This window comes from Mercenaria mercenaria, chromosome 17, assembly GCF_021730395.1.
Source record: "Mercenaria mercenaria strain notata chromosome 17, MADL_Memer_1, whole genome shotgun sequence".
NCBI classification, from domain to species: Eukaryota; Metazoa; Mollusca; class Bivalvia; order Venerida; family Veneridae; genus Mercenaria; species Mercenaria mercenaria.
The window spans coordinates 23,558,352-23,571,205 of NC_069377.1; the positions used below are offsets into that span (position 1 = coordinate 23,558,352).

At 34.5% G+C, this 12,854-nt stretch overlaps 1 protein-coding gene across 1 annotated transcript in view; it reads left to right on the forward strand.

The window, feature by feature from the left end:
• The first annotated feature begins 1,849 nt into the window (after positions 1-1,849).
• Positions 1,850-12,854, forward strand: part of LOC123536870 (uncharacterized) — a 95,552-nt gene continuing 84,547 nt past the window's right edge. The window contains exons 1-3 of the mRNA XM_053529265.1: positions 1,850-1,990; positions 6,330-6,369; positions 12,331-12,495. Coding sequence (XP_053385240.1) covers positions 1,904-1,990; positions 6,330-6,369; positions 12,331-12,495 — 292 coding nt within the window. The 5' untranslated portion in view covers positions 1,850-1,903. The remainder of the gene's footprint in view (positions 1,991-6,329; positions 6,370-12,330; positions 12,496-12,854) is intronic.

Consider the following 12,854-nt stretch of genomic DNA (forward strand, 5'->3'; position numbering starts at 1 on the left):
CAGCCCCTATTGCATACACAAGGTTTTTCCTTAATTTGACCTAGTGACCTGGTTTTTGAACCCAGGTAACCCATATTCGAACATGATCTAGATATCATCACGGCTATCATTTTTTCAAAATTTCACGAAGATCAGTAGAAAAAATACAGCCTCTATCGAATACACAAGGTTTTTCTTGGATTTTAACCAAGTGACCTATTTGTTGACCCTAATTACCCATATTACAAGTTCTACCTAGATTTCATCAGGAAATCATTCTGACTTAATTTCAGGAAGATCAATTGAAAAATACAGCCTCTATCGCATACACAAGCACAAGGTTTTCCTTTGATTTGACCTAGTGACCTACTTTTTGACCCACTACCGCCTCGGTAGCCTAGTGGAAGAGCGTCCGTTTTGAGTGCGGGAGGTCGTGGGTTCGATCCCCGGCCGCGTCATACCAAAGACGACGTAAAAATTGGAACTAGTAGCTTCCTCGCTTGGCGCTCAGCATTAAAAGGATAGTGCTAGGACTGGTCAACCCGGTGTCAGTGTAATGTGACTGTGTGAGGTATCATGCCACGTGTCTACGGCGTGATGTTCCAGTGAGGCAGCACTATAAAGTTGGGCATTGTGATCACTGCTACAAGTAGACACCGTCGTTTATATGACTGAAAAATTGTTGAAAAAGACGTTAAACCCGAACACACACACACACACACACACACACGCACACACACTTTTTGACCCAAGATGACCCATATTCAAACTAGACCTTGATTTTTTCAAGGCAATCATTCTGACAAAATTTCATGACGATCAATTGAAAAATACAGCCTCTATCGCATACATAAGGGTTTTCTTTGATTTGACCATGTGACCTAGGTTTTGATCCAAGATGACCTATATTCAAACTAGACCTTGATTTTTTCAAGGCAATCATTCTGACAAAATTTCATGACGATAAATTGAAAAATACAGTCTCTATCACATACACAAGGTTTTCCTTTGATTTGACCTAGTGACCTACTTTTTGACCCCAGATGACCCATATTTGAACTTGACCTAGATTTCATCAAGGCCATCATTCTGACCAAAATTCATAAGATTAATTAACTTCTATCCCATACACAAGGTTTTATTTTATTTGACCTAGTGACAATGTTTTTTGACCCCAGATGACCCATTTTCGAAGTCGGCCTAGATTTCATCAAGGCTATCATTCTGACCTAAATTTATGAAGATTAATTGAAAAATACAGCCTCTATCGCATACACAAGGTTTTTCTTTGATTTGACCTAGTAACCTAGTTTTTGACCCCGGATAACCCATTTTCAAACTCGGCCTAGATTTCATCAAGGTATTCATTCTGACTAAAATTCGTGCAGATTAATTGAAACATACAGTCTCTATCGCATACACAAGGTTTTTCTTTGATTTGACCTAGTGACCTAGTTTTTGACCCCAGATGACCCATTTTCGAACTTGGCCTAGATTTAATCCAGATAATCATTCTGACCAAATTTCATGAAAATTAATTGAAAAAAAAAACAGCCTCTATCGCATACACATGCTAAATGTTGACGGACAGACAGACGACAGACGGATGCCGGACATCGAACGATCAGAAAAACTCACCTGAGCAGCTAAAAAAGAAAGAAAAAGAAACAAGAATTTAAACTTAATTTGTATTTATAGGAATATCAAAAGCGATGTAAACCTTCTAGAGTTTAAATTAAGTGTATGCGACCGTTTCATCGCGGGATACTAAAAAGATAACCAGTGTACAACTTTGGTATTCTCCGTTCACCAATCATTAGCCGTCATTCCTATAGTACAAACCCGTAGATTCAGGAAGTAAACAAACTTTACAATGAACTGGCATGTCATATCAACAATTAATATTAGAAAATCATAACATGTCATGATGCGAACAATTATCTTTGTTTTTATAAGTGTTATTTTAGAATCAAGGGGATATGGGAAAATTGTTGGAGATTGTTCACCACAGGTAAATTTTAATTTCTTAGTCCAAAATATTAGACGTGTACATGTATGCTCATTTTACCTTCAGCTTTCATTGTTTTATTATTTTACATTTTGTTTTCAATTTGCATATTTTTTTTCAATCTAAAATAACTAATAGACGTCAAAATGTAAAAATACGTTATGTCAGGCCTTAGTCAGGTCGTTTTTTAGTTCGATGCTATTTTTGGGACACATGTATACGTATTTCAAAAAGGGGGTTTATTTTCTCCATATGTCAACTTGAATATTATTCTTCTACATCTACATCTACAGTGTACTACCCAACAATTAATTCTGATTATAACTGGGAGGCGGTTGTCTGGGGCTAGCCTTACTCATTTGGCTTATCGGGATGACATATTTTATGATCTGAAATTTTATCTCTACGGAGAGAGAGACAGCGACAGTCAAAAGTTATCACGCTGTCTCGAAATGTCCTATTATTTGAAACAAGTCTGGGACAGACATTCTTCTATATATGGCACCTTGCAAAAATCCCTAACATACAAAATTGAATGAGTACAACGATCTACAGCTCGATACGTATGTCACACACTATGGGTAACAAGCAGTGTCACTCAAAAAGTTAAATGCATTAAGATCTCATACTGGCAATCTCTTGAACAACGTCATATCAAAAATTCCCTTATTATATTTTTAAAATGAAGTACATATAGATATTTTTGTTTTGTTTTGAGTGAATATGGAATATATCTCACTGAAAAATGAGAAAATTTCAAATATTTTCACGAACGCGTAGAAAATTTTCTCACTTCGAGGTGCGATATATTCCATATTCACGAAAAACAAACAAATTTTCTTTTTATTTTATGCTTAATTACGTCGAGATGTGCATTTTGCAACACATTTAAATCTTAACGCGGGAAACAGACGCGCGTAAACAAAATAACGTCAGACGTGTTTGACGTTAGAAAGACGCACACAACATAAAGTTCCATTTTATTTTATTTTTGCTGCATACGTTATGAAATTCCATTAAGTAAAATAATTGAATCGAGAAATATACTATAAAAAACAAAAGAGCGACTATAATTTCCATTCTGTTTTAAACAAATAATTTGAAATTCATACACAAATTTACAAGTAGATCGGCATTTTAGGCTACAGTAAGTGATATGCAGTGAGTGATATGGATTATATCTCACTGATAAAGCACAGTATTTAATCAGTTATCATAAAAGTCTTTGATCATAACCATCTCACACCTACAAGTAACCTGAACTACTTGATACCACAATCTGATACGCAATACCATTCCAACTCCTTTTTTCGAAGAACAATTCGTTTCTGGAATGGTCTCCCACTACATGTATACAGTCCAGCCCCAGCTTGATTCTATTCATGGAGGGGCTGGCAACTTTAACTTTCTAATCTATATCTATGTTTTTAATCATAGTGATTGTAGTTCTTTATAACTTTGCACCTAATGAGCGCACACATCTTTTAATAGTCTGTCCTGAAAAACGCCTCCTAGTTAATAGCAGTATTGATTGTTGAGCAGTAACACTGTGAGTAATGTAGAAGAACAATATTTAAGCTGCCATAAGGAGAAATAAATCCCTTTTTTAAATATGTATACATGTGTCCTAAAAATAATAGATAATGATGTCTTGTTAAAAGGATATGTTAGAAATGATTCTTAATGTATGTCTGTCTGAGCTGAGAAAATCAGGTTACTGATCATCATTACCATATTGAGGCTCTTGTAAAATTATCTGGTGTATATGACAAGTTATCTTGAGTGTAGGACATATTATCTCGAGCATTTAACATCTTGTCTCAAGGGCATGACATCTTATTCTTGAAAATGCACAACATGTTATCTTGATAGCTTGACATCTTTAGTCTGTCTGACAGCATTCAACATTTTATTTCAATCACACATACAACATCTTATTTCAAGTGCACATCAACTTACCTTGAGAGCACAACATCATATCTGCAGCTCACAACATCTTATTTAAATCGTACAATATTTTATCTCGAGTGCTAGGCATCTTTCCTCAAGCACATTACATATTATTTGATTGCTCAACATCTTTCTTCCACGCCTGACATCTATCTTAAGAGCATGACATCTAAAAAATTTCGATTATTTCAAGTGCTCGACATCTTTTCTATAGTATTTCGACATCTTGCTTTGAATGCATGACATCATACCTAGATTGTATGACAACTTATTTTGATTGTAAATCATCTATTGTAAGTGCTCGACATCCTATTTTAAATGCACAACATCGTTATTTCTAGTGCAGAAATTCTTACCATGAGTGCACAACATCTTGATAGCATGAAATTTATCTTGAGCCGACAACATTTATGTTCATACTAGTATGATAATTTAATCTAAAAAGAAAACTTATAGTCCAAAACATATACCGCCATAGTTCAGGGATATAATTCTTTGTGAATAGATAAATAATAGCCAGTTTAGTAACGTGACTTTTATTTGAAGGTTCCATTCAATCTAAACAAATGTTTCTATTTCACCTAAGCAGTTGTTTGCATGTACATGTACTGACAAATAATATGTCATCTCATGATCATTTCAAAGTACAAAAAATAAGTCATTTGCTTACTTATGTTATCGATTTGTGTTACATCATTTGATTTCACAGCATTATTGCATCACCATTGCCGGATAGTAGTTGTTGAAAAATAGGTTTCAGACTAATTCTATATGCAGTACCGTGCTATCAAAAATGATATCTTTATAAGGGATATTGGGGCCTCCGTGGCCGAGTGGTTAAGGTCGCTGGCTTCAAATCACTTGCCCCTCATCGATGTGGGTTCGAGCCTCACTCGGGGCGTTGAATTCTTCATGTGAGGAAGCCATCCAGCTGGCTTACGGAAGGTCGGTGGTTCTACCCACGTGCCCGCTCGTGATGAAATAATGCACGGAGGGGCACCTGGGGTCTTCCTCCACCATCAAAGCTGGAAAGTCGCCATATGACCTATCATGTGTCGGTGCGACATTAAATCCAACAAAAAAAAATTATAAGGGATATCATTTGAATACACATTTTTTGTGGAGAAATATATCTCCATTTGTATACCTTTTCTTTGTTCTTTTATGAATGAATGGAAGCTTAGATGGACAAATCAAGCAACTCTGTACACTGAGCTACAACTGTAAATACTGTATGTTAACAACTGTTCTTCTACAGATTTCTACAGAAAAAAAAACAGGTTAAAGAAGAGATCTGCGTGCAAGATAGTTGTTAAATATGTGGCAAAGTAAAGTTTAGGGTATCAAAACACAGAAATATTTGATAAACGAACAACATCTTTAACAACAATGTACCTTACCATTACATGTTCTGCCTCACTGTTCCATACAATGGATACTTAAGATACTCTGAAAAAGTTGTCTCCTTTTAAAAACGAATGCCATTGTAAAGAAATGAATATAAACAATTGCGTAAATTTTACTACGTTTCACAACGTTATGTGAAATTTCAGCACGAGGACGTTATTGCAAATTCATCAAAATCAAACATAATTCGCAACAGTTCTTTGAAAATTAATGGTGAGGTTTAAAAGGAGTTGAACTGTCCCAAAGTGTGACTCCTTTATGCAGTCCTTTTTCGGGAATTCAATGGATAAAACAGTATACTGACACTTGTTTCGTAGAGTAATATACATGTTTTATATGCTGTTCAGTTTTCATGTTAAACAACCCTTTCTTTCTATGATTTGGTGTGTTGTTTGAAATGTTTTCTCAGAATGTAAGAGTAAACATTAATATGTTAATCTTCTTGTCTTATATTTTGAAACTGATATAAATTGATGTTTCGCAATGAATCTGACACTATAAATGATTAGGCCAGTTTTCAAATGTGACCAGGCTGGACTGTGTATCAAACTGAAATGAAATTAAACAGAACGATAATTCTGCCATGAGCTGAACTAGTGGACTTTAAGTCTTTAAGTCATATGGTATCCATTCATCTTATCACATATCTTCAATTATGTACTGTCATGCAATATATGGTACCCATATGCATTATAGATTAACCTTGCAAACAGTTTATGGCAATAACACAATACTTTGATAGCACCAATAGGATTCTGACTAGTATGGATGTAGAGAATTTCTATTCATTCTGCAAAGTTAATACTTGTCAGGCAGGGTACATGTAGGTTAAGAGGCAGAGCTGTATAAAAAATGTTTGTGCACTCAATATCTTACAAAAAGCTAAAAATGCAGTGTCATAACCCTAGACAATAGCGTTATGGTTTCAGTGATGCCTTTATTGCTGGTCACTATTCTCTTATGTCCTTAATTTGTTTTCTTTCAGGTGGACATGCCATGCACATTACATAAGCTGACTGGAAATGGTATGTAAGCCTTGAGTTTTTCATGTGAAACCTATTTACTGTCAAATCATTTAATTTTGTGGTCACAAGAGCACAAAAATTTGTGGTTTGCGTAAAACAGATATTTTCATATTGATATATTTGAATTTGTGTATTTCAGTTTTTATATAAATTAATGGGATCTATACTTTAACTTTGGCATTAAATTTCATGGTTTGACTCAGCCACTAAATCCATGAAATATTAGTGCCCCACAAACATAGATGATATCACAATATATTATAATATCAATCTGTTGTTGGGCATTTAACTCAAAACAGACATTGGTATGAGGGAAAATGGATTTATGTTTTTAATTTTAGACGTGAAAATATCTTTTTTTTCAACACCTAGATCTTGTGATGATATGTACTAAGTGAAATATATATATTTAAACATTATTATTATAATATAAGTTATTACTGTCCTTTCAAGCATCTTTCACTGTTTTCTTTTTTTTTCATCTTTAGTTGGACTAGAAAAGTCGTTCCCTAGTGTTCCACACCTAAGCTTTTTTCGTTGCCCAACATTTTATATCTTGCCTTTTATAGAATTGACATACTGTTATCAAACTTAGTGGAAATATTTAAGTTAAGTGTAGATCAACATTATGTATCGAGGCGTGCCTGCACATTTAGCTCTTAACAATACCACAGGTGGCAGTAACGTACCTAGGATACAGTATGGGTCCATGAGCCGTATGCATTTAAATTTACTACAATTATAATGTTTTCTTAGGAAAAAAATGACAAAAAGCCATTTTGAAAAAAATTTTGCTCCTGTGACAATGAGCAATGAGAAAGGTGATCAAGAACAGTTTGACATGTGCATTGCTTCCAGGTCCGTATTTTTTTTTTCAAAACAATATTTCCTTATCAATGATTGGCCGCCTTTTCGAAAAAAGATTAATCTTTCAGAAAAACATTACTTCAAAACCCAGTTCCAAACCGTTTACGCATCACGAGCGAGCAACGGCGTACGAAACGATAGTGATTTCTCCACCCGAATAAATCCCACACATTTTTCGCACCAAAGTCTCCCCCCTAAAACAAATCAAGTACACGATGTCAGTTAAAAGAAGCACTACAAGCAGTCAGAATAGGCTTAATGTAAACTAACAAGACTAAAAGTAAGGTTCAATTCTACTTAATTACTTACCAGTTGTTATTTATTTGAATTTGGTAAATAATCCTCGTGAGCCATCGCTGCTTGTTTATATTCGGGTACTCTTTGGATTTTATCGCTACGTTTGAAATACGTAAACTGTCTCCGCCAATGAAAACGTTCTTTACAACCGCCGTCTTGTCAACGGTAATCATGGCAGGCGAAGGTAATTTCCGAAAGCGAAAATGTTAAATAGCGAATTTGTAAGTAACAAAGTAGGACTGAACCTAGTTTTCGGTCTTGTTAGTTTGTGTTTAGTCTGTTATGAACGGTTATAACGTTATTTTAAACTCGCACTGTGTGCTTGATGTGTTTTAGGGGGGAAACTTCGATGCGAAAAATGTGTGGGATTTATTCGGGTGGAGAAATCACTATCGTTTCGTATGCCGTTGCTCGCTCGTGATGCGTAAACGGTTTGGAACTGGGTTTTGAAGTAAGGTTTTTCTGAAAGATTAATCTTTTGCCGAAAAAGCGGCCAACCATTGATAAGGAAATATTGTTTTGAAAAAAAAATACGGACCTGGAAGCAATGCACATGTCAAACTGTTCTTGATCACCTTTCTCATGGCTCATTGTCACAGGAGCAAAATTTTTTTCAAAATGGCTTTTTGTCATTTTTTTCCTAAGAAAACATTATAATTGTAGTAAATTTAAATGCATATGGCTCATGGACCCATACTGTATCCTAGGTACGTTACTGCCACCTGGGAACAATACTGCGGTAAACGACGAGGATAGCGGATATGTCACGCCTCGCCTATTGACGCTGAATTATAAAGAAGTAGTTTTTTAATGTATTTTGGGTCACTGTTACTAAAAATAGAAAAACGATTTCTGCTCAGTAACTTATGGAACTTGGAATTTAGCTAGCCTAATCAGACAGACAAATTTTGTGGCCATGTCAATGTCACTGTTAGGTCAAGGATTATTTTAACCTCCTTTTATCCAATGCTTTAACTACATGTAAGTTGCGGGGGCCTCCGTGGCCGAGTGGTTAAGGTCGCTGGCTTCAAATCACTTGCCCCTCATCGATGTGGGTTCGAGCCTCACTCGGGGCGTTGAATTCTTCATGTGAGGAAGCCATCCAGCTGGCTTACGGAAGGTCGGTGGTTCTACCCACGTGCCCTCTCGTGATGAAATAATGCACGGAGGGGCACCTGGGGTCTTCCTCCACCATTAAAGCTGGAAAGTCGCCATATGACCTTTCATGTGTCGGTGCGATGTTAAATCCAAAAAAAAAAACAAAAAAAAAACATGTAAGTTGCAGAATAGTAAAAATGTTCGGAAACTTAGCTTTTTGTGGAATTTTAACTGGTCTTTTGCTATGTTTTCCATGAGGTTCTGTTTCATGGATATCACTGTATTGAATAGGGTAAAACATCACATTGTTGCAAAAAGAAATTCTCTAATTCATTAATTTAGTTTCATATCTATTTTAGGTGTCTTGTAACATTGATAATATGTGTCACAGGGCTTTTATTTTTTTTTAATTAATAATTAAAGCTTAATTAAATGGCATGCCGTTATAAAATGGAAAGCAATAGCATGTGGTTTACGAAAGGTGCACAACGAATCAAAAGAGTTAACCTTAAAAATTATGAAGTTTGATGATTTTTTAAAGAATGGATAGTTATATTAAATTGACATTTCTCTTGAAGATACAATACTGATCAAAATATTTCGATATATTTAAATGATTAAGTCCTTAAAAGATTTGTAATGCAGGCTCAAGAATTTAATCTTTTGGCTCCGCCCAAGAGTCAGTGCAGTGTTTTTATCATGTGAGTGTTTTTAGTTGATGCAAAGGATTTGATCTGATAGTTTCATTGCCTCAATATATAACATTTGACCTATTCATAAATAAAACTGTAAAGAAGAACAGATGCAGTTGTTCAGTGGTAACACTGTCTGCTTATGAAACCAGGGGTTAGGAGTTTAGGCTGCTCTGACTAAATAATGTGAATTAAGGTCAGTTAATAAAATTTAGAAATTATATATTTTTATCTTATAAACCGGTACATTTTTAGAATCTTTTAAATCACTTTACAGATAAAACACAATTGATCATTTAACGCATACATGACTACAAAAACTTTATAGGCCTCTTATATGGACTAATATTTTTTTTTGTCTTACTTTTGAAATTTTTAACTTTTATACAGAAAAGTTTCTAATATCCAATTTATGCACTTAGTCCTGGCATGTGGATGTTTCACAGCTATTTAAAAAAAGGTTTGTTTCCATGTTATGACAATTATTTGTAGTAAAAGGGTTGTAACTCTGTCTCAGCACAATTATAAGGGCAATTAAAATATATTTGCAGACAAATATCAAAAGTAAGTTTAAATCAGATTTCACCGTCCCTGGTGTGTATTAGCATGCTATTTGCTTCTCCAGGAAACATGTCATTTTTCAGAAATAAAAACGTTTCTCCGCGCTTTGTTTGGTGTATGTAGGGGGAGCGGGGAGGGGCTTGTATTGGAGGGTAATAAAGAAAGATATATATATGTTGTGAGTATTACTGAGTGCTTTTCCTTAATGTTACAAGTGAGGATATAATTATTGCTCATAATCTTACTGTATTTATCAGTTGTTCAACATAATCTATATTAGCCAGTAAGGTGTGTGGCTGTCACAATTATATTTTATCAAGCAAATATATCGGTTGGTATGTCTTACAGATAGAACACATAACACCTTCGCTATGTTTAAACAGTAGAGTAGAATGGAATAAAGAATTCAAGTTGGTGGCCAGACTTTTAACTATGCAGCACAGCAACCTCTCCCCAATATAGTTACATATTTGATGTTGTATAATACTGTAAATGTCTGTTATCATACACTATGTAAAACCCTTACCCTACTGAATTTCTATAATGAATTTGCCCATTTTTCAATGTAGACAGTACTATTCCTTAATACCAAAAGATATTGACTGAATGGCAAAACAGTGAAGGCCATGATCTTGGTCTGCAGTAATCGCAAAGGTAGAATCCATTTCCACCAGTAGGCTAAAGGGTAATATTGATAGGAGATAACTCCTGAAACTGATAAAATTTTATATAATTATCTCCCCTTTTCTTAATCAAAGCCAGGTTGAAATTTTTGAAATACAAATCAAGTTTAAAACAAAACTCCGAATAATCTGTGAGTATAGCATGTCAAACGTTGCTTAATTATACATGAATGTTATTATTATTGTATGTTTGTTATTGTTATTCAATGTCGTGTCATTCATATTCTATGTCTTACCACTGTTATTGTATATGTACGACCATAAGAATATCGAACATACAATAAAAATAACGACATATACAATAACAATGTTAATACTTAGAATATGAATGACACGACATTGAATAACAATATCAAAGATACAATAAGAATAACGAAATATAGAATAACAATAATGACGTTTACTATAAGAATATCGAACATACAATAAGAATAACGACATATAGAATAACAATGGTAAGACTTAGAATATGAATGACACAACATTGAATAACAATATCAAAGATACAATAACAATAACGAAATATAGAATAACAACAACGTTTGACCTGCCATATGTGAGCTTTAAAATGAACAAAAAATTTATTTAAGGAAGTGACTTTTACCACTCCATGTTATTAAAGTTATAGTACGATAGGCGTTATTAAATCTTTTTTCGGGGACAGGGGGTGTGCTCTATGGCAGGGTAGTTAGTGGTTCTGAATTTAAATCACTTGCCCCCATTTGATGTGGGTTCAAATTTAATACTTCGGGCATAGAATTCTTCGTGTGAAGTCTAATAGGGAAGGTAGGTGGTTCTACCCAGGTGCCCTCCATAGATGAGAGGCATTTTGCCGTCCTTCATGAAGAAAAGTTGAAAAGTCTCCATAAATATTACCTATAAATATGTCAGTGTTAATTATTAATGTTATAAACCTGTTAAAAATCGTTTTAGTGCATTATTGCAGTGAATCATATATGATGAGTTAACAGTGAAAAACTATAAATTCTTATTCATCTTTCAAAAGATGATAAAATATAATTTTTTCCTGGCAAGACTTTGAACATTATACTGTAAATGAGCTCTGCTGAGTGAAAAACAGTATACCCTTGACGACGTCCATCAATATATTTGCCTTTTATGTTGGTTTCTTTTCCCTCGGGCCTCTATGCCGTTTTACTCTATGACGTAATACTTGTTGAATACGAAAATGATACAAGTCATGTTAGAATGTTTGTTTATGCATACAACTTGTAACAGTATGGGCCCAGATCTGACAGCACAGACGATGACAATATTACAGTGTTTATTCAAGTGTTACATGAAATAATGTTTAAAAATACTTTTTTTCCCAAACATACTTGATCGTACATATATCCAAATTAAGTATTTGTAAACATTATTTTTGATATATACTATTAAGTATGTTTAGGAAAAAAGTATAATACTGGTACAAATGATTTTTGTTAGGGTAACATACTAAAATCAGACAACACTGATAAAACTGAAACAACAATGAATACCATTAAATGTTGTTTTATCTTCCATAAGATTCTAGAATTCATAGGTTGTCATAAATTACGGTTCCCCCTCCCCCTATAGCCCTCCATGGAAATATATGGGGACAGTGTGATAAAAAGGGGACTAGATTAAATTGTCTCGTATTTATTATAATGACCCCACATGTTTCCATTTAGGGTCACTAACAAACCCAGTAATTAAAACTGATATACCTGCTACAACAAATAAAGAAATCTTTTTTGATCCGTTCATTTCATTTTCAGATTGTTTGCCAGTGAACCTGAGAACAGAATTTTCGTTTTTTGAAACAAGCACTGCGAAATTTCCTGGGAAGCCTGGATCCTTGGATGCAGTGGGAAGTTATAGAATGCACCCAAATAACAACTGGTATCCAGAGGTCAATTTAACGTTTACAACGCCGCAAAATGGTAAGAATATGGATTATACAAAGTCATTTGACTTGAAGTATCATACTCGTTATTGTATTAATTTAAAATATTATGTCTCCCACAGTGGTGTGGGAGATATATTGATTTACTCCTGTCTCTGTGTCTGTCACAAACATTGTCCGCACTCTCAGTCGAACATTTCTCATTCGATCTTCACCAAACTTGAACAAAATGTGTTTGCCAATAAGTCCTCAGACAAGTTAATTAACTAGCAAAATCGGTCAAGGCACCTCGGAATTATGGCCCTTGAATTACCGTAAAACGCTCAGGTCTTGGGACCTAAAAGGGCCACTATACTACTAATCATTAGTAGTACAGGAATCCTTTTAGGACCCTTT